The sequence below is a fragment of the Rhinolophus ferrumequinum genome, chromosome 3 (assembly GCF_004115265.2).
Source record: "Rhinolophus ferrumequinum isolate MPI-CBG mRhiFer1 chromosome 3, mRhiFer1_v1.p, whole genome shotgun sequence".
NCBI classification, from domain to species: Eukaryota; Metazoa; Chordata; class Mammalia; order Chiroptera; family Rhinolophidae; genus Rhinolophus; species Rhinolophus ferrumequinum.
In genome coordinates, this window is record NC_046286.1 from 94,881,500 (window position 1) to 94,908,442 (window position 26,943).

General features: G+C 39.1%; 1 protein-coding gene and 1 pseudogene across 4 annotated transcripts in view; one reads left to right on the plus strand and one right to left on the minus strand.

The window, feature by feature from the left end:
• The window catches only part of ESR1 (estrogen receptor 1), a 358,432-nt gene that overhangs the window by 321,825 nt on the left and 9,664 nt on the right, over window positions 1-26,943 (plus strand). For all 4 annotated transcript variants that reach the window (XM_033103075.1, XM_033103072.1, XM_033103074.1 and 1 more), the window contains one exon: window positions 9,724-9,857. In XM_033103075.1, coding sequence (XP_032958966.1) covers window positions 9,724-9,857 — 134 coding nt within the window. The remainder of the gene's footprint in view (window positions 1-9,723; window positions 9,858-26,943) is intronic.
• Window positions 7,169-7,483, minus strand: LOC117020529 (cytochrome c-like; annotated as a pseudogene).

A 26,943-nucleotide genomic window follows, 5' to 3' on the forward strand; every position in this document is an offset into this window, starting at 1 on the left:
TCTATTTCTTTAAAAAATGCCATTGGGATTTTGATAGGGATTGCATTAAATCTGTATATTGCTTTGGGTAATACGGCCATTTTAACTATGTTTATTCTTCCAATCCATGAGCACAGAATTTCTTTCCATTTCTTTGTGTCTTCTTCAATTTCTTTTAAAAATGTCTTATAGTTTTCAGCATATAGGTCTTTCACATCTTTGGTTAAGTTTATTGCTAGGTATTTTATTCTTTTTGTTGCAATTGCAAAAGGAATTGTTTTTTTTTTTCTTTTTCTGAGATTTCATTGTTAGTGTATAGGAATGCAATGGACTTTTGTACGTTGATTTTATAGCCAGCAACTTTCCTGTATTCGTTGATTGTTTCTAATAGCTTTTTTTGTGGAGTCTTTAGGGTTTTCTACATATAGCATCATGTTATCTGCAAAGAGTGACAATTTAACTTCTTCATTCCCAATTTGGATGCCTTTTATTTCTTTCTCTTGTCTGATTGCTCTGGCAAGGACTTCCAACACTATGTTTCTTGAGATACGCCTGTAATGATATAAATTTGCGTCCTAAAACTGCTTTCACTGCATTCCAAAAATTTTGGTAGGATGTATTTTTCATTCTCATTTGTTTCTATGTATCTTTTGATCTTTCCCCTTATTTCTTCTTTGATCCAGTCGTTCTTTAAAAGTATACTGTTTAATCTCCACATATTTGTGAATTTTCCTGCTTTCTTTTGGCAGTTGATATCCAGTTTCAAAGCTTGTGATCAGAGAATATGCTTGGTACGATTTCGATCTTCCTAAATTTGCTGAGGCTAGTTTTATGTCCTAATATATCATCTGTCCTTGAGAATGTTCCATGTACACTAGAAAAAAAGGTATAGTCTAATGTTCTAGGATGAAATGCTTTATACATGTCAATTAAGTCCATTTCATCTAATGTGTCATTTAGGGCTGCTATTTCGTTATTTATTTTCTGTTTGGATGATCTATCCATAGCTGTTAATGATGTATTTAGGTCCCCTACTATAATTGTATTTTGGTCAACTTCTCCCTTTGGTTCTGTTAGTAGTTGCTTGATATATTTCAGGGCTCCCTGATTGGGGGCATAAATATTGATGACTGTTGTGTCTTCTTGTTGTACAGTCCCCTTTATTATTATGAAATGTTCATCTTTGTCTCTTATCTTTTTCATCCTGAAGTCTGTTTTATCTGATATCAATATTGCTACACCTGATTTTCTCTGGATACTATTTGCTTGGAGTGTCAATATCCACCCTTTCACTTTGAGTCTATGTTTGTCCTTGTAGTTGAGATGTGTTTCTTGGAGGCAGCGTATGGTTGGGTTTAGTTTTTTGATCCACTCTGCTACTCTGTGCCTTTTTATTGGTCAGTTCAGCCATTTACATTTAGGGTGATTATTGATATGTGAGGATTTCCTGTCATTCTATCTTTAGTTTTCCGGTAAGGCTGTGTCTCCATTGTTTCTTTGCCTTTTTGTTGTTGTCTATTATTTCTGTACAGTAGTATTCTATGATGTTTCCCTCTGTTTCTTCTTTTACTATGTTTTATATTTCAGTTCTGGATTTATTTTGTTTTTTGAGTGGTTACCATTAAGTTTATGTAAAAGAAAGTTTCATATTTAGAGTATTCCATTTTTTTTCAGCATGCTTACTTTCTCCATTTCCATATTCTGGTTCAGGCCTTACTCTCCTCCCTTTTATGTTTTGGTTTCCACAAATTATCCCTATTTATGTTGGTCGAATAGCCTCCTTCAGTATTTCTTGTAGTGCAGGTCATGTGTTAGAAAATTCCCTCAGCTTCTGTATGTCTGGAAAAGCCTTTATTCCTTCTTCATAGCTAAAGGATTTCTTTGTTGGATATATTATTCTTGGCTCATAATTTCTCTCTTTCAATATTTTGAATATGTGATTCCATTCCCTCCTGGCTTGTAGAGTTTCTGCTGAAAAATCTGATGATGATCTAATAAGCTTTCCTTTGTAGGCTACCATCTTCTTTTCCCTGGCTGCCTTGAGGATGCTTTCTTTGTCATTAATTTTTGACAGCTTCAATATAATGTGCGTTGGGGTTGAGGTAAGTAGGTGTTCTATTTGCTTCTTGGATTCGAGGATCCAGTTCTTTCCACAAGTTTGGGAAGTTCTCATCGACTATTTATTTGAATATACTCTCTGTTCCCTTCTCCCTTTCTTCTCCTTCTGGTGTGCCCATTATTTCTTCTATTGCTTTCTGATGGAGTCAGAAAGTTCTTGTGAAGTTCTTTCATTTCCGTAAGTCTCAAGTCCCTTTCTTCTTCCATTCGTGTCATTTCCAGATTTCTATCTTCGATGTCACTGTTTCTTTCCTCCATCTGGTCAAGTCTACTACCTAAGCTGGCTATTTCATTCTTCATTTCTTTTATTGAGTTCTTAATCTCCAGAAATTCTATTTGGTTCATTTTTTAAAATTTCAAACTCTTTGGTAAAAATATTCATTTTGTTCTTTGATTGTGTTTCTGAATTCATTAAACTAGCAGTCTGTGTTTTCTTGCATCTCATTGAGTTTTTTAAGAACTATGGTCTTCAATTCTCTGTCATTTAAGTCACCTATTTTCACATCTTTAAGTTCATTTTCTGGAATCGTTTCATTTTCTTCCTCAGCTGTCTTGTTACCTTGTTTATTCATTGCAATTAATGATTTATTGTTTTTCTTCCTAGACATCTATAGCAGTGGATTCTGCAACTGCTTGATAGAAAGAGGTCTTTCTTTTGTTTTCCAGTAGGTGCTGGTAGAATGTCTTGTTTTCTCTCCAACTACAGCCCTTTTTTCTGTCACACTGTAGTGTTATGTTTTCTCTGCACTATTCCAGTTTCTCACACAATGGGGGGATTCCCTGGAAGGCAGGCTTCTCCTCTGTGAACAGTTCACCTGGATCATAGGGCGCTGCTTCCCAGGGGGGATGTGGAGAGCTTCTGAATTTCCAAAGCTCTTCCTGCAGCAGATTCAGAGCTCATGGTTTCAGCAACTCTGTTTGCTCCTGCAGGGATCCATCCAGAGAGATGGGGACATGGGTGGTGTGGGTTGTGAGAGGTGGCCCAGAGCGGTGTCCCATCACAGCCAGTCCTGCTTCCATGGCTCCCTCCCCTTTGCCACAACTAGGTGGGCTGTGAGTCCATGTCTGTGGACTACAGTTCTCAGAATTGCAAATATTCTATTTTTTTGATATGACATTGCTACTGTTCCGCTTCTAGCACTGGGCATATGGGGATGGGGCAAGCTCTGGGAGGGTAGGGAGGAGGTGGCTAGTCTCAGTGCCTAAAGCTTCCACTCTCTGTGGCAGTGAGGGCTTAAATTGCCATTTATCAGCCTTCTTCCCTCAGTCTTTGCACCGAGGTCTATGCCATGAGCATCGGGTTCACCCGTGTTATATGCTATCCTCTCAGCCCTGTGGACCATAAGTGGAGCCCTAGCAGTCCGAGTTCTTCCCTCTCCCACAGCTGCAGTAGTTCCAGGATGCAGCAAACTCAGAGCAGTGAGCTAGGTCTGCATCCTATGCCCGCGCAGCTCCTTCTCCACACTTCACCCTTCCCTCCTCCCCTGCTCGTGCAATTTGCACACCTTTAGATGATTTCATAAGTGCACTAAGAGGTCTTAGTCTTGCCTGTCTGCTGCACAGTGAGTCCTTTGTGGAGTTATAGTTGTTCAATTTGTTGTAAATTCCAGGGGAGATTTTAAGAGGCTCACCTCATGCCACCATTTTTATGACGTCCCCAAAAGCTGTTTAGATACAAAACCTGCCACATTGATTTTAAACCGCATCTTAATGTTTAACTTTTTTAAACAAAACCATATTGTACTTTTTTTTCCAGAACAGCTAAATTAAATGTGTTATGTTGATCTCCTGGGTTTTTTGTTTCCACATTTGAATGTCCTTTTATACAAAGAGAGACAATGGAGTAACTTTATATTTCGTAAGGTTATTTTTGAAGATATGCAAAGGCAGCTTTGATATGTGCACCCTCATTAGAGCTCTTTATTTCCCATGTGGAGGAATTGGTACCTAGGGGCTTCTGAAAAACAGACTTTCATTTCTGTAGAAAAGAAACTTCTAGGATATGCCATGGATAAGTGCTCTTTCAAATTTTGTTTCTTCCCTCATTACTTAAGTAAAATGGACTGTATTTGAAGAGGGCAAGGTTTCCCCACAAGGGGATTGTGAGGCACTCTGAACACCAGATATAATCAGCAGAGGAGCTCATCACTGCAGGCTGTCACGTCTCACAGTGGGAGTCATGGACTGGTCTGCTTGCTAAACTACCCCTGATCTATGAGTGAGGCTGTTCTTCCGTGAAAAATAAGTTTTGTTCTTCCGTTAAAAATAAGTTTTGTCCTTCCACACCCCATGTGTTTCTCAGCCTTAGGAACATCTCATGGATTTAGGCTCATCTTGTCTTATTGTAGTAATGTCGTCACCGGGTTCTTAGTAATCAGCCCACTTCTGGTGCTATTGATTCACCTGTTCCCTCTGGAATCGAGTGAAATGCTCTAGTCTGATTGGCTCCTCAAAGTTAGTATAGAATATTTCATGAGGACTTTGAAAATGAATCCCTGCCCCCAAGGTGTAAGGACCTCAGTGGACAGTAAAGGGTTTCTCTTGTGTTGGGGTGGTGACAAGTGTCAGTCCAACCTTCAAAGTCCACATAGATCTGTACCTGATCTTAGGGTGACAAATCATCTGCTCACTTGCTCACACAACAAGCCTTTTCATCTGTGACAGTGCTAGTAAGAGACCCACAGGTACCATGTAATCAGTCAGTCATTTCCACGCAGGCAGCCTTCTAGTGGTGTACCGAGAATATCGTGAGGGACATCAAAGTACATAGTTTTTATTTATTATACCCAGATGGGGGGCTGAAGTGTTTAGACCAAGTGAGATTTTCCCATTGAAAGGATAGAATTCATTCTTATGGACACATCCGCATAAAGTTCTTGTAGACTTTTACAGCACTACTTAGAAAAGTGTAGCTTCAGTGGAGTAAATATTCCTCAGGAACCCTCAAAGTTGAGATTCACAGTGGCAAACAGGAAGGACTTTTGTCTGTGTGGAAGTAAGTCCCAGGGTCTTCTTATAATGTCTCAAAGATTTGTACTTAATATATGCTCCCTCTACCTCCTCTAAAGGAATGTGCGCACACACACACACACACACACACACACACACAGTGAGAACTGAATTGAGACTTGTTGGGATGCAATCAGACGCCGTCTATGGCTCCTGGTATGTACTGAAGAGCAAACACTATACTGTTGACAGGTAATGATTGCTGGCGAGAAATAACAGGATACCCAGGGAGAAGAGGCTGAGAAAAATACACTCTTGCTGGAAGAGTTAAGAACAAGCTTCTCATGAGAAAATGTGGGAGACTGTTGAAAAGGGACCAGAAGAATGGAGAACTGTTAAGACTCCACTTTCTGTTTCTGAACTGAACTTTTGCTCACAGCAGGTGAACGCAGGCTCCCTCCCACACTGAGATTTCCTCCCCTGCTGGTGTGCAGTCTGTTAAGTAAACAGAGACTTTATACTGAGAAAGGAACATTTCTCTATTTTGGCTATGAGTTGTTATTTTTAAAGCTTTATTCTCCAAACATTTCCCCCTATCTTTGTTTGTTTTTTCACGAGAAAGAAAATGTGCTACTTAAAAAAAAAATTCAACCACAGGACAAGAAAAATTCAATTCTAGTATGCACTTCCTCGTTAAGGTCAACTCACCCTTTGGTAATATTACCCCTTTTGGGTAATATCGTTGTTAAAGTTTCTCTTCTGCCTATGTAGAGCTTTCATGCACCCAGATTTCCATGTCAAAGCAAAATATATTGTGGCAGTTGTTTCCTGGATATTTCAAGTAAAAGGCTGATCTCTCCCATGACATCTATGAATCTGTTTATCAATATAGCTATCGCTAACAGTGAAATATAGCACTACTGTGCACCACACAGCATTCTAAGCACTTTATATAAAAGCTTATTTACCTTTCTCTGAGAATACTAAGACAGTTGCTTCAATACTGATGTGGGTTAAATCTGGGGAGACTGACATTATCTGTAAGAGACTTTCTATGCTTTTTCTGGGGAATGTATCTCCTTACATTGCACCTGTCTTTCTCCTTGTCTGCCTCTGTTCTGAATCTCTTTAGAACAAGGACCATAGTCTTCTTCTCTTTACCCTAATGTTTAGCACAAAGCCTGGTACATAATGAGCCCTCCGTAAATTTTGTGTGTGTGTGTGTGTGTGTGTGTGATTTTGTCGTCTGTCTTAAGCCTTATGATCAAATAATTTACAATTTTGTGCTGATAGTCTCTTCTCTACTTTAATCCTTCTAGTGAGTTGGCCAAAGCACCATTACCAATTATATGTATACAGTTCTACAGTTGTTTTTGAATAGCTGTTTGAAAGATAATCCTAACTTATAAGTTAGTCTGACTTAGTAAACAATTCACAAGCAAAGTTTGCTACTGTCTTTCATGCTGAATTTTAAAAGCATCTGAACTTATAGATCACCTATAAAATGTGAGAAGTATAATACAAATATTTTGTATTTGTATTATACATAAACCAAACTAAAATACCTTTCATTAAGTACAAGGCAACAGTTTAGATAAAGGGAATTTTAATTAAATTGGCATAGTAGAACCAAAAAGATCAAGTGGACACAGTCACCTTACCTTCAGCCCTTGCCTTTTAACAGGCTAATGAACACAACTTGAAACACAATTATGTCTGGCTATTTTATAACACTATAAAGGGATTCCCTCAGTATTTAACATATTAATATAACCAGTTATGTAAATCTAAATATAAAAACAATCTCCTACAGGTTTTGAGAGGACACTTACCATCTCTGTGAAAAGTTGTTGAACATGACTAATCACCTCCAATCATACCTTTGGAAGGAGGAAAACAGTGATAACATTTGCTGAACCGAAATTACCATCAAAGTTCAAAAAGCTGATCATATTCATTTAACCACAAGCCAATCTTATTTAAATCAGGACTGCCCAAAAGAAATGTAATAGCAGCCATTCATGATCTGAGTTCTGGGTTATGAGATCAATTTAAACATGGTACACATAAAAAATGTCGTGAGACATTTCTGTTTTGTAATAAATAAGGCATTGGCCAATTATTACTCCTTAGTAGCCTTTTTGGAATACGCTGCCAAGTCTGCCCTTTCTGGTCTTCTTAATGCCAGCAAAGATCATTTTTGTTCCAGGGATGTACTTCTTGGGATTCTCCGAATACTTCATCAGTGTCTCCTCTCCCCAGGTGATGCTTTTGTTCTTTTTGGCACCTGTGTAAGAAAATCCAGGGGTCTGATTTGTCTTTCACCCAAACAGACCATGGAGATTTGGCTCAGTTTTGTGCTTGCCTCCCTTTACCATAGTATGGCACTGGGCACACTGCTACACAAAATCTTCTTGCCTTTCTCAATGTCACCCATTTTTTACTTGCTCTTTCATCTGGCTGGTTGCAGAGTCTCATACTCACGAGCCAGACGTCCCGCACTCCTCAGTAAATCTTTTTGAATACATTAAAGTGCAGCAAGAAAGGGAGACAAAGAAAATCTTATTGTTGGAATTCTTTCTTTTGGTGTAGGTTGACGTAACAGTTTTGAGTCCGAATTCTCTCATTTGGAAAATGGGCAAATAATACTTAGAAGGCAGTTCTAAGAAGTAAATGAACTTACCAAAAGTACCTAGCATATTTCAAGTCAGTGTGTAAAAGTTGGTTTATCCCATAAAGGTGTTAGGAAAACTGAGCTGCCTGGGAAAAATACTAAGCTAAATCCCTGTTCACATCTTACACCAAAGTAAATCCCAAATGATGGTTGTACAACTCTGTGAATATACTATAACCCATTGAATTGTATACTTTAAATGGGTAAATTATGTGATGTGTAATTATATCTCAATAAAGTTGTTATAAAAATAAATCCCAGAAGAACAAAGATTTAAACATAAAGGCATGGAAGTATAGTAGAAGGAAACTTAAGATAGTTTTTATATGTTATTAGATGGAGAATGACCTTTTCAAGAAAGATATAATATTCTAAAGCCATAAATGAAAAGTTTGATAAATTTAATTATGTAATAATGAACTATTTTGCAGAAAAAAATACCAGAAACAAGACCAAAAGAAAAACATAATGCTCATTATTAAAATCATTGAAAGCAAGTAGGGAAAAAGGCTAATTACTATAATATATAAAGAGCTCTTAAGAATCAATGTGGACTAATACCTAACAGAAAAATATGGCCAATGGTCAAGAGTAGACCTCTCAATGAAGGAGCTTATACCAACATATTCTCCTGTGAACAGATTATTGGTACAGGCTCTTTGGAAACAATAGTTGAACTATTTATCAAAATTAACAATATGTAAATCATCTGCCATAGTGATTCTATTTCTAGGAATCTATTCTATAGCTATCGATACATGTGTCCAAGGACAAAAACATAAGGATAATAATTGCATGAGCTGTTTGTAACAACAGCAAAATACTTGAAATCAAAGTAAATGTCAATCAACAAAAAAGTGGTTAAAGAAATCACAGCATTTTGTTTGGTGAAAAACTATGCAGTTGTTAAAAACGGCTTATGAAGAACTCTAAGGGATCTTAATTAAAAACAAAACAAGGATAATATGTTTAGTGTTCACATTTTAAATTTGTATTTATTTCACAAATAGATGTTTGCATATGCCTACAATATTTTAACTTCTTCCTGTCCACCTCAAACACACCATGCCCCAAATTCAGCTTGTGAACAAAAAGATGAATGAGTTCCTTTCACATGTATCATCTCGTTTAATTTCTGCAACAACTCTATGCAAAAGATACTAACACAGTTCTTTCTTTTAAAAATATTACATGTTATGAATTATGTGTCATGTTGTGAATGTTAAATCCTTGATGCCAAGGTTTTGTTGTACAGGAGAGAGGCCTAAACTTCTTATAATGATGGAGGACCTTCTTCATCACCTGACCTTTTCCTTCTTTCCCAGATTAATCTGTCTCCTTCTAGCACACTGTCCATAGTTTTTCACATTGCTCTTCCTTTCCACATTTAGGACCCTCTTCTAATGACACTTTCTCATCTCTGCTCAATGAAATCCTACATTTTTAAAAAAGTGTCAGCTCAAATGCCACCTGCTATGCATATCCTTACCTGTCATCCTCGGCAACATCAATGGTTCCCCCCAGCTAGAGCCCAAAGTTTTCAGTTTCTCCTCTACTTCAAAAGCATTTTAAACAAGTCTATGAGACTGGATTGTATCATTTCAAGGCCATGAGTGTATTGAAAGTAGAGGCTCTGTTTTCAGTTCCATAACTACCACAATGTCTAGAATATAGTAGCAGATCAATAAATATTCATTGGAAAAAAGTCGTTTACCTGAATCTTTATCATTTTTGATTACTCTTAGGTTGAAGAGCTCTGACATGGCAGATTTGGGGATTAAACAATACATCTCTCCTAAGAATTTGAAGTGAAATGTTTTATTAGTGGAAAATCTGTTTTTGCCTTGCTTTGTGCCATTCAAACAAATGTTCACGCTCTATAAACAGAATGGGGTACAATTTATTTTCTTATAGATTTGGATCCAGTTTTTATGAATGTGAACCTTATCATGTCTTTTGGAAGCTTCTCTGTCCTTTAATACTTTTTCTTTGTATCTTCACAGGAACCAGGGGAAATGTGTAGAGGGCATGGTGGAGATCTTTGACATGTTGCTGGCTACGTCATCTCGGTTCCGTATGATGAATCTCCAGGGAGAAGAGTTTGTGTGCCTCAAATCCATCATTTTGCTTAATTCTGGTGGGTTCATAACATGGGAGAATTTAATGCTGGGTTACTGGAAGAAATACTTGTTTTTATTTTCAATCAGATACAAGCTGCCTACTACAAACACATAATCATAAATCGAAAGAAACAACTGGCAGACACTTAACATAACCTATCTTCCTTGCAGATGACTTACGGAGGTGGGAAGGCACTAGTCAAGTATGAGGAACGGAAAACAAAAATTAGACATTGAATCAAATGTCCTTTTTGTCAAAATATTTGCATCCTTTCAGATACTGGGGATGTTTTTATTAAGGTAGTACATGTATCTAGGTGTATGTCTGTTGATAGTTAACAAGTAGACCAAGTGATCCTGTTAAGAAATTGTAACCAATTCCAAGCTCCAGATCATAAAGAAAGAGGCTTATTTGGGACAGACTATGTTTCTGGTCAAAACTGATTAGCTGAAAAATATAATTGGCTCAGAGATAGAAAAACCTGGTCCTAAATCTAAGGAAGCTGGAATGTGGTAAAATGGTCCAGCTGAAAGAGCCGTTTCCATTTGGTTGATGGTGTCTAATTCAACTGTCCACTTTTATTTATTCATTTGAGAGAGCTTAGCTGAGAGCGGCATCTGTTTCTGTTTTTTGGGTGTTTTTTTTTTTTTTTTTTTTTGAGTGAGTGAGGTTGGCTGTTGTATAAAGAGTTACTCCAGCTCACCCAGATGGAAACCATGGCTCAGCCTGAGTTAGCACCCTGCCTCCTCTCAGCCTCCTCCATGTTTAGATGTAAGGACTAGAATTCCAGTCTGTGGAACCTGAAGCTTAACAGTTGGGTCAGCAGCACTGTAGACACCCTTAACTTGGACATTTACCCCCATCTCCAGCCCCACTTCGTGCCTCAGACCTCATTCTCACATAGAAATCAGAGTTATTTTGAAGCCCTAGGCCTGATTTAGATTTCGTTTCTTATACGATTACATACGGTCTCAAACCCCCAGTAGTTGAACAATAATTTGTATTGATCACGTGTGTAGAGAATTGGCACTTCTCTCTCTTTTCAGATGTTTTGTCTCTTCCTGATGAATGCCAGTCCCTTCCCACCGTCCCTGACATTTTTCCGCTTCTCTTTCCCACTAGTGCTAGTAACCTATATCACTTGATGGTCGTCATAGTAATCATTCTCACTTATCAACAGATAAATGGAAATCTGTGCTATTATACTAGAGAAGGACTGAAGTACGGAATGAAGTTACATGAAAAATAATGTGATCTGCACTGAGGAAGTGATTACCACTCCATTCAAGTTTCTGGTTCTACTCACATGCATTGTGATTTTCATTTTAGTCATGTGTCCTTAAAGGGTCCAGACTCCTTAATGGCTCTTTATTGGAAGAGAGTTCTGGGAGCAGTGTCACTCGGCTGCACAGTGCCACGTCCTGAACCTGCTCCTTCTTTGGTAGAAGGCTGGTACATGTTGACAGTTTTCATGTGAGCAATCTGTTAACTCCAGGGAAAGCAGGCCTATCAACTGTTGGGACTTTCCCCCCACATTTATCAGGAAATAATACCCCAGACAGGAAATGAAATTAGCCGGGAGGTGCATAGTCAACAGAAGTAGATGCTTTGATCTTAGTAACCAATGATATTTCCTTCTGATCCATACAGCCTTTTCTTGCATTATGTTCCTATGACTGGGTGTTTTTGTTTTTAATATTATGTAAAAAAAAAAAAAAGCCACACTTTCACCATCAACATGTTGGATTCAGAGACCCAGGTTTTTAAAATCCCAAAGTTAAAAACAAAACAAACAAACAAAAAAAACAACTTTCAGCTCTCACAAAAAAGTCTTTTATTAAAGACTGGCACCAGAATCTCAAAACAGTATTTCCCACTGCAGGATTTGGAGCTCCGCTTGACTCCTCCTCGCACTGGCTAAACTTTCCTACTCTGTCCTTGTCCTTTCTCCTCGTTCTCAGGACCTGCTGTGAGCTTCCTTGTACTTGAAGGGTTGGAACCCTGTTTTTGAAATACAAGGCGCTGTATACCGACGGAGTTTCCAGTTGTCTTTTTCATGAGATGTCAGGGTGGCAGCTTGTCTTTTCTATCAAGAACGGTGCTGCTGGCTCGCGAGCAGTCCCAAGAGAGAAGCTGTCTCTCAACCTGTAAAAACTGAAATCACTTTTCCACTCCCAAAGTGAGCTGCGTTTTGGAAAAAACAGATCTGCTGCTGAGCACAGCCCTTAGTATCTCATATTATTCCTGAAAAACAGATCCAAGAGGACGGGACTCTGAAACAGAATGGTATGGGACAAGAGCCTTTTCCAGAGTGAAAAAAAAAAAGGTAGTCATATGAGGGTTACCATCATCACCTCTCATGAGACACATTACAAAGTGACTCTAATTCCTGGATCTCTGACAGAAGCCAAGCTGTAAATAATCCAGGAAACCTGAGCTAGAAGATGCATTTTTGATCCCCAGGAAACAAGACCTCAGCGAATGAAAGAAACTTGGGTTGTTCTGTTGAACCTCCTCACCAAAGTCTGAGAAGGATGTGTTTACATTGGCCTTAACTTTGGAGCAGAGGAACAACGGGGACTGAAAGTTTGTTGTGAGGATCTGCTCGGAATGTCTTTCTGGAAGTCTTGAGAGGGTCTCCCAAATGCCAAAATTTCCATGGGAAGCCCTCTTCACAGCTGTCTGGGAGTGGGAGATATTCGACATGATTTCTGCCTCATGTAGAATAGTTTATGACTGCTTGCAAAAGCCTGGAATCATCCATAGGACAAACTCTGTTTGTTTTTCCACTCCCCACCAAAGGACAGAGGCGTTCCTGGTTAATCCAAAAATGCCTTGGCAAAATCAATGCCAGCTTCAAGGCATTCTGAGAACTAGCTGGACAGAGCTCAAGAGCAGGGCAAATGAGAACAGAGCAGATGAGCTCAATGCCAAAGGCTGTGAGGGAGCAGCAGTGGGAGAGGAAGTTGTGGAGGGAGCTGGAGCTGAAAGGGGACCCGGAAGGGGGCTCTGCGCCTGTGTACACTATTCCTTCTGCCCAACGTGACTTCCGTTCTTCTTTATAATCCGACATATCTAATTCTTCCAGCTTCATCTCAAATCTCTTCTCATTCAGGAATCTTGCTACTGACTGCCCAAGGCCATAATGAGCTTCCCGTCTCTAGACAATTTTAGTTCCTAGAGTCAATACCATACTATCTAGCATTTGATCAGTTAGTTGCCTGATTTCATTCATGCATTCAATAATTTTATTCACTTATCCAATAATTCATCATGTATTGAATTCCCACTATGCACCTTATGCCAAATACACAAAAATGAATGACACGTGTTTTTTTTTGGTTTTGTTTTCTTCAGTTTTTTACTTTAACCTAGGTTGTTTCTTTATGCATGTCCTAATTTCCCTATAAATCATTAATGTGTGTTTTTTTTGTATTCTTCACAGCTTTTGGCCTGTGAACTCTCAACAAATCTTATACCATTCAGTCATTTAATGGAAGCTTATTTGCAGGATATTACCAGGAGTACCTGGAAAATCCTCATTTTCTCCACACGATTCCTACTGTTATAAAATATCATCCTTTTCAGTATACTCTAGATCTAGATAATGTCAAACTATTAAATGGGAAAAAAGTAATGCCCATCTCCTTGGGTTATTGTGAGCTAAAGGGGAAATTGTATATATAATGCCTAATGCAGCTCATGGAATGTAGTTCTCATCGTTATTCGTGAGACTCTCTGGCTTAAATGGAGTCAGTTCATACCTTTTTTCAATATAATTAAGTGCTTTTAGTTTAAAGGCCTCCTGCTAGGCTTAAAAAAGATGGGGGCCTCCAGTGTAATAATAACAATAGAGACTGTAGCTGTTCCCCTGAGTCTTTGTTCTTGTGCATTTATTTATACTGAGAGAAATTTTAGAGCAAGATTTGTCTCATGGATAATAATTGACGGTTATTTGAACCTTGACATTGACTGACCTCAATGAAAGCTGAGCCTCTGCCAATCATCGGTTGCTCCTCCATCATTTCACTGCTTCTCATTGCCCCGTTGCTCCCACCCCATATGTGATCCTCATAAACCTCTGAGAATCCACTCCCATCCAGAAGAACACTACCCCTTTCGTGAATGTTTTTCAAGACTCAGAAAAATTCACAAGTCAAAGCTTAATACGTAGAAATCTACAATCTCTAGAAAAAATGTGCGGTTTGGCCTTCAAATTCCATTTAATACTTATTTCTACTTCTTCTCTGAACTCCTTTCTGACCACCATTCTTTCTATTCCCCAGTAATTCTGAGGAGCCTTACACACTTCACTCCCTGGCGCCTTTATCCAGCCGGCTCCCGGAGAGCCTGCAGACCCCTGACTCAGCATCTCTGTTCTCTGCTAATAGTACATCCTCTTTCCTCTCCTGACTCACAAACAACTCCAATCACCTGAAGTCTTCTCTGTGCCCTCTGGACCCCTGCATTTCCTTCAGCAGGCCCTTTTGTTGCTCCTGAAATGTCTTATTCTCTAGAAATGTTGTAGCCTTGATTACCTGTTCATCCCAAACTGACCTTTGGACAACATTTTTCTGTCAATTGATGGAGTCATAAAGAGGAGTTAAAGAGCCCCAAACCATAGGGGGCTCTTTAACTCCTAAAGTAAAGGAAAAGTAAGGTAAAGTTAAAGGAAAACAGGATTCAGAGAGAATCAGGGCAACATCTCTAAAGTGTGTACCCTGGTGTTCATGTACAGGAATGGGGGTACGGAATGGCGAACAGGAGCTTATACACTGAACATAAACATAAACACAGTGCCAGCTGTTGTCTGTCATCTAGTTCCGCTATGTTTATGTGGTGTTTCTCGTCGTATTGGTGCCTTGACGGAAACATGCAATGCCGAAGCTGATGACATCCGTTTGTTTTATATGTGTTCAGCAGAGGCCACACAAGCATTAATTTCATGATTAATTATGACCAGCTCTCATCACAAAGAATATTTCCTCTGTCCAGAGCTGAGTTCCTGGCACTCTCTCCATTAATTATTAGACAATTATTTATAGCATTTACATTTTTAAGTTTAGAAATAAGACAATGATTCAGAGTTCCCATATTTAGATGAAAGGACATTATAAAAACATATTGACTATGAACATGGAGGATTATTAAACCTCAACAGTTGAAGGTTTCTGACAGGAATAAGCCTTGGAAATTGCAGATAGGTACATTGTCAGCTACGCCTGTCGTTGTCACAGTGGAGAAGATTTAATTATATTGTCTCTTGAGCTGTTTGTGATGCCAAGTTTCCTCTCCAGGGAGCCTGCTGATTGTCATTATTTTGAGATAAATGGCACTTCCTGGTTATTAAGTGGTTCATTGTCTCCTTCTCTTTGGCTGACTGGATTCTGGAGGCAGTCACTCAACTCTAGGAGCTTTTCCCTGCTACCAACTTCTGGTGTGACCTGAGATAAGCCTCCTGGGATCTGTTCATTTCCTAAACACTTGGTGTGGCATGGGCTTTGTCATCAGAGAGGCCTGGCATTCAGGAGAGGCAACTCTGCCACTTACTTGGGGTGGGGATGGGGTGGGGATGCCCTTTTACATGAGACTCCTGTGAAATAGAGATATGATACCTAACTCACAGAATTTTTGTGAATGACGACATATTGAAAGAATGACCACATAGTTCCTGTCACGTAATAGATGCACATAACTGTTATTTTGCTTTATCTATGCTCTCGGAACACAAAAACCCTGGCTTTTATCTCTGTGAAAGAAATTCCTATGATTTTCTTAGCAGGTGATAAATTTCTTCTGGCAATTCTGAGGTGAGATTTCACTCTTCCCATTTGGGTTTAAAAAATTGCATTTTCAGAACAGAGGTGTCCTGCTGGTAAATGGAATAGTCCAGGCCCCAGACTGGGGCATGGGATCCTGCATTGCACAGACCTCTTGCAGGGAACTAGGGGAATAAACCAAGTGCCAATAGCCTAGGGAAGATGGGAAGTCATGTGAATTCCTGGGAGGCGCAAAGGCAGCCGCTGTTGGGGAAGTAGAAATCCTTGCAACTTCTGGATATTAGAAGCAGTTTTCCATTCTTGTTGAGAAACTCAGGGTCAAGAGCAGCTGCTTATCATTTTGTGTTCTCAAGAGCATGGACGAAGGGGGAAGCACTCCTAGGTCCTCGAGTCAATGACCATGTTGACTGGCTTTCTCTGAGGTCTAGAAATTATGCAAATAGGTATTCTTAAATTTGAATAATATATGGACCCATGTTTTAAAAACAAATGCCACAGACTCCCCCAGTGCTGACTTACAATGTTCTTTGTATTATAATTTTGCTTAAATATTAATAACCATGTTTATTATTTAAAGGGACAATGAAGTATAAACTCCATGTGTGTAGCTCTAATAGAAATACAAAACCAAAACAAATTCACCAAATACAAACCAAAATACAAACTGATAATAATATTGTGGCAGAAATTGAGTTGCTGTCAGCACAATGCTTGGGGCTCACACCTAGTCTGCTGGTCTACCAGGCTCAGGTTTCCTACCACTTGCCTGCATTCAGAACAAACCCCAAACCTTTGTTTGCATATAGCATGCTGTAGCACTCTCTGGTTTTGGCTAGAGCACATCATTTATGTATTTCATTTGCTTCTGTGCCGTATTTACTTATCTGAGATACTTAAACTGTAACTGTTAGATTTGAAAGCAATCATAAGAATGGGTGAGACATATGTCACTTAGAAAAGGTTATATGGATTATCTAGACGAGTGTGTCTCAGTATTCCACACATTTCACTCATCTGGGGGGGGGGGTCTTTGAAAAAACTCCTCTAGAGATTCTGATGGCATTGGTTTAGAGCAGGGCCTGAATGTCAGCATTTGTTTAAGGCTCCCATAAAGATTCAAATCTCACCAGGGTTGAGAACCATTGATTTAACCGATGCAGGACATTCTGATATTAATATCTTATTGATATTTTTAGAATATCATCGAGACAAAAGCACAAAAAATTAAAATTCTAAGAGGCAACTGTAGGACCTTTAAGAATCGTTCTTTAAATCTCCAGAGCATGGGAAATCTAGTTTGGAAACTACTAGTGTAGATGATGAAATTTCAGCTAAGTTAAATAGTTCTCTAGTATATTATAAAACTAAGCATTCAGCAGACTCTGAGGGATCCTGCTCATGCTCAGAACTGTGCCCGGCACTGGAGGCACACACATGTGCAAGATCTTTTTCTGTCACACACTGGGTGGGGCAGGGGGCACAGATAATGAACTAGTTGCTTCAATGCCATGAGATAAGGGCTGTGATAAAGGTAAGCACTGAGTGTCTCAGAGACACCACAATAGGGTCTTTATATGAGGACTGCTTTAGCTGAGTCTTCAGGATGGGTAGGACTTAGCTGGACTCAGAAGGAAGGCAAGAGGGAATGTTCTGACTTCCCCATCAAACTAACAGTGAGGGTCTCATCCAGCCACCAGACCTCTCTTCACTGGCTTTCTCAAATGGAAATAATAATTCTAAATAGTCTTATTAACTGAATAGGTTTGTTACAGCATAACAAGATCGTTTAAAATATAAGCTAACATCACCATTACTGTTACAGTCTGGTTTTTTCTTTTTTTAATATAAGGGAAAATATTTAGCAATCTAATAGCCTACCAAGATTTTGGTATCAAGATTTCCCTGTTCTAATTAAAAGACTAGAACTACACTCAGGCCCTATATTTGGATAGGCCTTGGACGCCCTTCCTCCGCCCTTGTGCCTGGCATCCTGAACTATAATCTAAAAGTGTGTTGACACTTGAACCAACCAAAACCATGGGAAAACAACAAAATCTCACCATTTTTTTTTAGCTCAGAAGTGAAATAAAATATCTTTTTTTGATGGGTTTTTCTTTCTCCACAAGATACTCATTGAGACAGTAAAAGCCATAATAGAATGTGTATGGTTTCCTGAAACATTTAAGAGGAATATCATCAAGTTTTGAGTTCCAGCCAAACATCCCTGCCTTTAGCTCGAAGACCATCCTCTGGGCCTAACCTTTCAAGCGCAGCCCCATCGCTCTGTCCAATTACTTCTGTTGGGTTGAAAGAAAGATAGAGAAACAAACTCCCTGCTCCAACGTCCATCTTCCCCTGGCCCTCCCATGGTGTCCTTGAGTGCTGCTTCTGCTTCAGCTTCCTACAACTTTCCCCCGGAGGGCATATGGTGACTTTTCTACGTTGAGGTCCCTTGAGCTCCATTTTCTGAGTTTTCATTTTATATCTACTTTTTAGGTTTTCTTTATTTTCTGGCATATAAAAAAAGACAGCAATACCCCACTAAACTGAGGGATACCCATGGCTTTAAAAGCTGGTATTAGCTTAAGTACCATGTGTTGAGGATTTACTACTTTCCAGGCATTGTGTTAAGTGCTGGAAATGCAGAGTTGCCCTACGTGGCCTTCTCTATGGAATGGAGAGAGTAGTAGTTCCTGCATGTGGTCCACACGAGGTGGGGCGTCTGGACTGCTCCCTCGAGCCTAGGGCCGCTCCATCCAGGGGACTCGGTAGTCATCACAATAGTGGTAACAGTAGGAGTCCTTGGGAAGGCCGTGCCTATGTCCGGGACCTCATGGTCTGAAGATAAAGACAGATATAAAAAGAGAGCTCTTCTCTTTAAAAAGAAAGTTGTGATTACAAAATACAAGATGTTTAATTTACATCATTTAAGGGTAAAATATATATTACAAAGGAAATAAAGAAAAACCTGAAGTTAACCAGCTATGTGGACGTTTTGACGTATCTTACTGCAAACGGTATAGGGGTTAAGAGCCAGAAACTCTAGTTCCCAGTTCAAATCCCCTTTCTGCTACTTCTCTGAATTGTATGACTTTGGACATGTTGCTTAAACCTTTAGTGCTCTGTTTCCTGGTCCGTGAACCAGAGAATATAATAGTGCCTACCTGTTAATACAAGGTAGCTCTCGGAACAATGCCTACTTAGACTGACACTCAATTCGTGCTAGGTACTATTATTTTTCTTTTCATACTGTGCGTGTATATATTCATACTTATATTTTTGCCTTTTAATTAAGAGTATACACATGCGCTTTCTTTAAAAACAAGATTTTAAATTGCCACAAAATCATTCGTGAAGATATAATGTCATGTATATATGTTTTGTCCATTTTTGATTATTACTTTGGATATGTTTCTAGAAGTGGATTTGCTGGATGAAAGAGTATACATATCTTTAAGGCTCTTTGGAGCATATTGCCTATTGCTCCAAAAAGCTTTACCAAATTACATTCACATAAACACAACCTTACCATGCAAAGTGGTAGATGGAGGTGGGAGCAAAGTGTTGGTGAGTCAGAGAAAGCTGACAGCTCCCTCCCACCCAGATACTGCCTTCAGCTGTGAAAGGCCCACAGTCAGGAATTTCTATCACATTACTTCTATAATGTGATAAACATCACATTATAAACACCCCAAGCTCACCTCTTTTGGAGCAAATTATCATCTGAGAATTTTGTCTGATTATCTGTATAGGGGCTTGTTCTATTAATTTAAAATTTTATGACTTGTACAGACATTGTGCTGGTGAACTGCTCTTTTTCCAAGCAGTCAGGGTGCACAAAGGGTTGGCATTTTATGTCTTACCTTCTGCCTTTGGGCTCTTTGCCACTGATTTTTTTAAAAAGGTGATATTTACAAAGAGACAAGATGTTGAATGGCGAGAAATGCACCTCCCTTTCAAAACTCATCTAGGGAAGGACAACCTGTCTCCTCCAGTGATTTCCTTTGCTCTGGGTTCTGGAGCTTTGTATCATTGACATGACCTTTCCAAGTCAATAGTGAGCTAGGAGGAAGCAACTTCCCACGTGACTCCATTACCCCTGCAGCCCATGACTTCGCTAGTGATCAAGGAGCTGCTGGTGCAAAGAGCACCCTGTTTAATCTGACTGAGACCCCCAGGATCACATGCACTGAGTGTCATCTCCAAATTCTTGCAAGTGGGCTTCACAGTATGGCTGAGCAGAAACCCCAGGAGGGGACTGGCAGGAACACTTTGTTTCTCCTTTAAAATTAGCATCAACAAGAGTAATGAATTAAATCCAGAATGTAAATCCATTTTCACCTTGACAGGCTAAGCCTCTGCCCTTTCTCTTCGTATAGCGAATGGTACCCTTTGAATGAGAATAACATGAACTTCACATTTAGTGAAAGCCAAACTCTTAGCACCTTCTAGTAAAACCAAATGTTGTGGTTTCTTTGCATTTAAACTTGCAAGTCCTTTGGGGCCAATGTGTTATCAGTCTTTGAGATTGATTTTCTTTGGTGCTTAGATAAGTAGCTCAGGTTGTTGATGACATATCAGAGGTATTTCCAGCTAAGAAAATTATTCTCAGAAGGTTTAGTAACAAATATGTGAGCTCCGCTTCCTGCCAAAATGGCAAGCCTTGAAAAGTTTCAGAAATGTAAACAGCCTTCAGGACGATAGAAATATTAGGAAAACAGTAATAACGAGTATTCCCACAGCAAGTTCCTTATTCCTTGGAATATCCATTCGCCAGCTACCGTTGTCTCATCAGTCCAGGCACTGACAAAGTTTGTGAAATAAAAGGAAGGAGAGGGACTTTGATTTTGTATTTTTAATAGCATTTTCCTCCACCAGATTATGAAAGTCATATATGCCCAAGGCAGAGAACTTGGAAAATACAGAAAACCACCAAGAAAAATAATGTCCCATGGAATCATCAATTTCACCACACAAAAGTAATCATTGTTAACATTTTGGTGAAAGTTCTTAATTAAAGAGACATTTAGACGATGGTTGTACACACCAGCACTCCCTTTCTCCATCTTGCACCCTGTTTTGAAAAGCTGGATGGCTGCTAACTCATTCCAGGAAAATTATTAGTTTTCGCAAATATAACAGGTGGCGAGTCCATTGGCAGTCATTTCTAGTTCCTCACAAACCTTGAAGTTAGGAAATTCTTTGTGTAGCTTCTGAGCATTGGGGCTGGGACTGGGGTATATTTGGGTTCTAGTTCTAGCTCTGCCACTTATTTACTGATGACGGGGTGACCTCGGCCAAGTCCAGCCTAGCTGCCCTGCCTGAAACCCCTTCCAGCTCGAGCATCCACTAGCCCCAGTTCCTTAACCTCTCTTAGCTTGTTTACCAATGATTCAAAGACTTGGAGTGTTTCAGCAGGGGTGTTGTTTATACATTAAAATTTTTAAATTTTATTTATCAATAATCTACTTTTGTAGAGCAGTTTTAGGTTCACAGCAAAGCTGAGTGAAAGGTACAGAGGTTCCCATGTATCTTCTCCTCCCCGCCCCACACACACAGCCTCCCACACTATCAAAATCCTGTACCAGAGTGGGACATTTGTTACAACTGATGAACACACGTTTACAAACTATTATCATTCAAAGTCCCTAGTTTACATGATGGGTCACTCTTGGTGTTGGACATTCTATGGGTTTTGCCAAATGTATAATGACATGTATCCGTATTTATAGTGTCATACAGAGTAGTTTCACTGGCCTACAAAACCTCTGTGCTCTGCCCATTGCATCCCGCCTTCTCCCTAACCCTTGAAAACCACTGAGCTTTTTAATGTCTTCGTAGTTTTGCCTTTTCTGGAATGTGATGTAGATGGAGTCTTACAGTATAAAGGCTTAGTAATGTGCATTTAAGATTTTTCCATGTCTTTTGATGGTTTGATAGCTTATTTCTTTTTAGCATTGAACAATATTCCATTATCTGAATGTACCAGTTTATTTATCCATTCACCTATTTTAGGACATCTTGGTTGCTTCCAAGTTTTTGCAGTTATGAATAATGGTGCTATAAACATTGATGTGCAGGTTTTTGTGTGGACATAAAATTTTCAGCTCCTTTGGGTAAATACCAATGAGCATAATTGTTGGATTGTATGGTAAGAGTATGGTTAATTTTGTAAGAATCTGCCAAATTGTCTTCCAAAAAGGCCATGACATTTTTCATCCCTGCAAGCAATAATTGAGAATTCCTGTTTCTCTATATCCTTACCAGTATTTGGCGTTGTCAGTGTTCCAGATTTTTCCATTCTAATAGGTGTGTAGTGGTATCGTATTGCCTTTTAATTTGCAATTCCTTAATGACATGATGTGCAGCATCTTTTCATGTGCTTATTTGCCATCTGTGTATTTCTTCTTCAGTGAGGTGTGTATGCAGGTATGCCCATTTTTAAATTAGGTTGTTTGTTTTCTTATTGTTGACTTTTAAAAGTTCTTTGTATATTTTACATAACAGTTCTTTATCAAATATGTCTTTATGCAATATTTTCTCCCAGTCTATGGCTTATCTTCTCATTCTCTTCATATCAGTAGTTTTTATACCTTTTTCTGCTGAAAGCTTGTGTTCTAGAAGGACCCTCCGGGTCACCAGAAGATGGGGAACATGGTCAGAGGGAGAAAGGCCGAGTGAGCAGGGTCCAGCCCCCACCCCACCATTTCTCCTTGTTTAATCAGAAAAGTATGACGTCACACAGTTTATATATGAGGGTTTCACATGAGAGTCACTTTTTTGTTTTAAAGGGTTTGGGTACTCAAAATGGTTTGGAAATCACCAGATTAGATGAACTTAAGATCCCTTCTAAAACCGTAATTCTGGCATTCTGTATCTCCTTTTTCCAATATAATAAAACCTATTTCCTTTTAAGGAAGAATGAGATAAACCGGTCACAGTCATGTGACACTTTTTCAATACAACTTTCTTTCACTGCATTCATTTGAAATGATGGAACTGATACACCTAAACATTATATGTGCCTCATACACGCCCACCTATCTCTCTGAAGTAGTGATTTTTGCCACTAATTTCTGTTTTTTCCAAATAATCAGAGATAACTATCAGCCATTGCAATTCTATGTCTAGGAAAATGGGGGGAACAGATCTGAATCTTTGTGGTTCTGGAGGTAAACATGCAAATCAGAATAAAGAAGGTGTGAGCTTCACCATTACTGACCAGTGCTGAGCGTCACAGGGAATTTAAACAGTGCTGTTCAATTCAGGATGATATGGACATGTGCATTTAGACAGTAAGCTATTCTTAGATAGTACATCATCTTCTCTGGATTTGGGGTTAAATCAGATGCATGTTTAATGATTATGTGTACACATTTATATTCACACTAACACTGTTCATTGATTTGGCAGAGGACGGAGGGATGTCTTTCTCATTTTTTAAATTCATATATTGCCTATTCCACAGAGGATTTGAAATGGTTTATTAAATTTTATGTGATGCATAATGAGTAAAACAATATTTGACAAAATCTGTAAAAAGAGGGAAATAATGTGAATAAAATAAAAAATCCAAGAGTCAAACTAGCACACAGAAGTACATCTGTGCAGTTTCTAGGAGTGGGCCACAGATTTGGCTCTAAATGTCCTTTGGTTGGCCAAAGTAAAGAGAAAAACACATTCCGTTATAAGGTTCACAGGCTTTTAATAAAAATAAAATAAAATACACCACTTGCTCAACATAAAAACTTTCCTTTAGGGAAATCTTTGCAAAGTCTATTTCTCAAATCCAGGACTTGATAAGCGTTGTGCAACTGAACATTCACAGTGTTTTATCCTCCGGTGAGAAAGCCGAGTGCAGATATTTTGGGTTGCCAGTCCAGGGAAGATCCACATGTTTTGATGATCAGCTGGGCAGTGGTTAGGGCTAAAATCTCTTTGAAAACTGTCAACTACGTGTGGTATCTGATAGGATAAGCTCAAGCCCTTACATGACATCAACAAGGGTGAAGGTCAAGGGCTGGGCTACGGCATTGTAGGCAGGAGGGCACATAACACGGAACCGGGAGCATTTACATGCTACTTCATTTCATGGTATGCCAGATCAGGAATCTAATCTCCAATCTGCCTGTTCTGGATCATTTCTCTTCATAAGTGTCTGGTGCAGATGCCCAGATGTATTCTGCTCACTGCTGTTGTGTAATAAATTACCCCCAAAATTAACAGCTAAAACAAACAAACAACAACAACAAAGGTTTGGATTCTGTTGGTCATGAATTGGGAGAGGGCACAGAGGAAATGGCTTATTTCTTCTCCACAGTGTCTGGGACCTCAGATGGGGAGACTCATCAATTAGGGGTAATTTGATAGTCGTGGGGTAGAGTCATCTTGAGTGGTTTTTACGCACATGCTGGCAATTGATGCTAGCTGTTGGCTGGTACATGGGCTGGCGCTGTCAACTGGGATGCTTATCTGTGGTTTCCCCATGGAACCTGGGCTTCCACACAGCCTGGTGCACTCTACTCGTACTTCTCAGAAGGTGGCGGGGGCTCCAGAAGCAAGTGCCCCACCTGACAAGGCAGCCATTTGTCCTTTGAGCTGTGTGGCCTTGTATGACAGTCCCTTAGAAGCCGTGCAGCATCACTTCCAGCCTGTTATTTTTATTTTTTATTACAAGCAAGCCATGGGTCCACCCAGACTCAAGGGAGGGGCATGGATTGCTCAGTCCATGGCAGGAGTGCCAAGATCACATTGTAGAGAAGCATGTCAGAGAGGAGGTCTTGCTGTGGTCATCTCAGAAAAATACAGTCTGCCCCAACGTGGAAGAGCTGCCTCCTACTCTGTTGTCCTTAAAATGACGGGTAAGAAAAGGTGAGGTCCCAGGAAAGGAATTCATCCAGGGTGTTTTGGCCGGCCTTTTCTGGGAAAACAATGCAACCATCAAGACCTCCCAAGAACAGGCCAGCTCAATAGGACTAGGAGCTTTGCATGCAACCTTGTGAACAAACTCCTCTGTAATATATGGGTGGAACACTTTCCATCAAAATGTCTTCTTCTTGACCTCAGAACCCTACTAATTGACTGTTTAAGGAATAGGAAAATGAAAACCTTCACTGTTTCTTAATATGTTATAGATATAACTAACAAAAGTAAGTCTCCTAAGCAAAATGTGGGTTCATAATGGCTATATCCTAAAAGATAGAATAAGGCTAGGATACTATTTATTACAAAAATTTAAAAATGCAATTTCTCAACTTTTTCTGTCTGACTTATTTGACTTAGCATAATAATCTCAGGATCCATACATGTTGTCGTAAATGGCACTATTTCATCTTTTCTTATGGCAGAATAGTATCCCAATAAACTTAAAAAAAAAAAATGCAATTTCACAAGTAAATGTGAGACACATGGCTGCCACTTAATTTTGTTTTAAAGTACACATTTAAGATTTCTTCTCCAGTTAGTTGAATCAGTACATCAGTCTCACGATCTGAAATCGTCATTAAGAGATTTGTCCTTTGAGTCAGCTCGAATGTATTGACATACCGAATATTTATATTCTAGAATATTTAGTAGATTTCACCAAAAGTTATACTAAATTGATAAATGTTACTGAATCATTAGCATATGATTTCATACACATCTGTGTCAGCACTTGTGGGTATATAATAATGCCACATGAACAGGACCACCATGTAGCCATGTTGGATTCTGGCAAGAACACTTATCTTCACTGTGATTCGTCTCACTTTGAGACCACTTAGAAGAGGAATTGGATGCGTTTGTGATCTTAGAAATACTAGTGAATAGTAAACATGGTTCAAGGATTGGGTTACGGACAAGTTCTTCACCTTTCAGGTGAAAAATCATGCATCCGTAGGAAAATGGCAGTTTCCTATCTGTGGACAAATACTGCTACCAGCAATACTCTTTTTGTTTAGTTCATGACATGAGAAGTCAGTTCCTGCATGGCACAAAGCAATATCTTTGAAATCCTCCGTAATGTTGGGAGCTGCATCTTTGAATCACGACTAACTGAACATTCTGAATTCTGTGGCATGCCCCTTGGTTCTTTAAGATATTGGTTGCTATGGAGTGTGTCAGTATTAAGATAGGGATGGTGAAGTGGCTCCAGAATCTAGGTCATGGTTTCTGTAATAAAATGTGAAATATTGGCATCTGGGGAGGGAGATAACTTCTAAGTAAACTGTGCAACGTAAGACCTGAGAAATGTGGAAAATGGCAACAAAAGGAGGCATGCAAAACCTCCCTGTGACTTTATCTCTTCTTATACAAATGTATTCATTTATTCAATCATTTATTCTTATACAAATGTATTCATTTATCTAACCAAAATACTTGTCACTTTCATTAAAGGGAGACAACTTCAATAACAAACAAGTTGCAAAATGTGTAATGGCTCAAACACCTGGAGGTTTATTTCCTGTTTACTCAACAATGTCAGAGCCTCTTCCATGTGGCTCACGCAGGGACTCAGGCTGATGAGGGCTCTGCTATCTTCACTGTGTGGCCTCCAAGGTCTTATTAAGAGTTCTTGCCATTCTAACCAGCCAGCCAGAACGAGGAAACAAGCAGGGAGGACCACACGGAGTGGACATGCATGCAGAAGACGTCCTCAAAGTCGTTTTGCATCATGATAAGACACTTTGCGCAGAAAGAGGATACAGTTCATGTTTTCAAGATTTTACATTTTAGTGGCCACGATATAAAGAAACCATGGTAATCCTGTAATTCTTAATCCTAGCTGACCATAAGATTCATCAATGGGGAGATTTTTGAAAACACAGGTATCAGAGCTCCACCCCTAGCTGCCGGCCATACAGGTTTGGGAGGAACTCCATGTGAGATTCTGAGAGACAACCACATTTGAAAATCACAAATCTTGGAGAACGATATCTTAGAATTGCCAGTAAATAATACCAGTCTAATAAAACATGCAAATCCCTTTGAATAGCCTGAAATGAAATAAATATGTTAGGTTGGTGCAAAAGTAATTGTGGTTTTTGCAATTACTTTTAACCTTTTAAACCGCAATTACTTTCGCATCAACCTAATATAATAGTTTATACATGTAGTTTTTTGAAATCAATATAATTTCATAACTTCATACAAAGGAGAAATGATATTAAACTGATTTAAAATAAAGTGATATGTATTTCAATGCAGATGCCCAGAGCTTGACTAAGGTAGAAAACATAATAAAGTAGTAAACTGCTTACATGTATCTGTAATGAATGTTGGAATATAAGATGATCAGGAGCTTTACTGTACACTAAATACAGGCACATGAGAAAGCTGAGG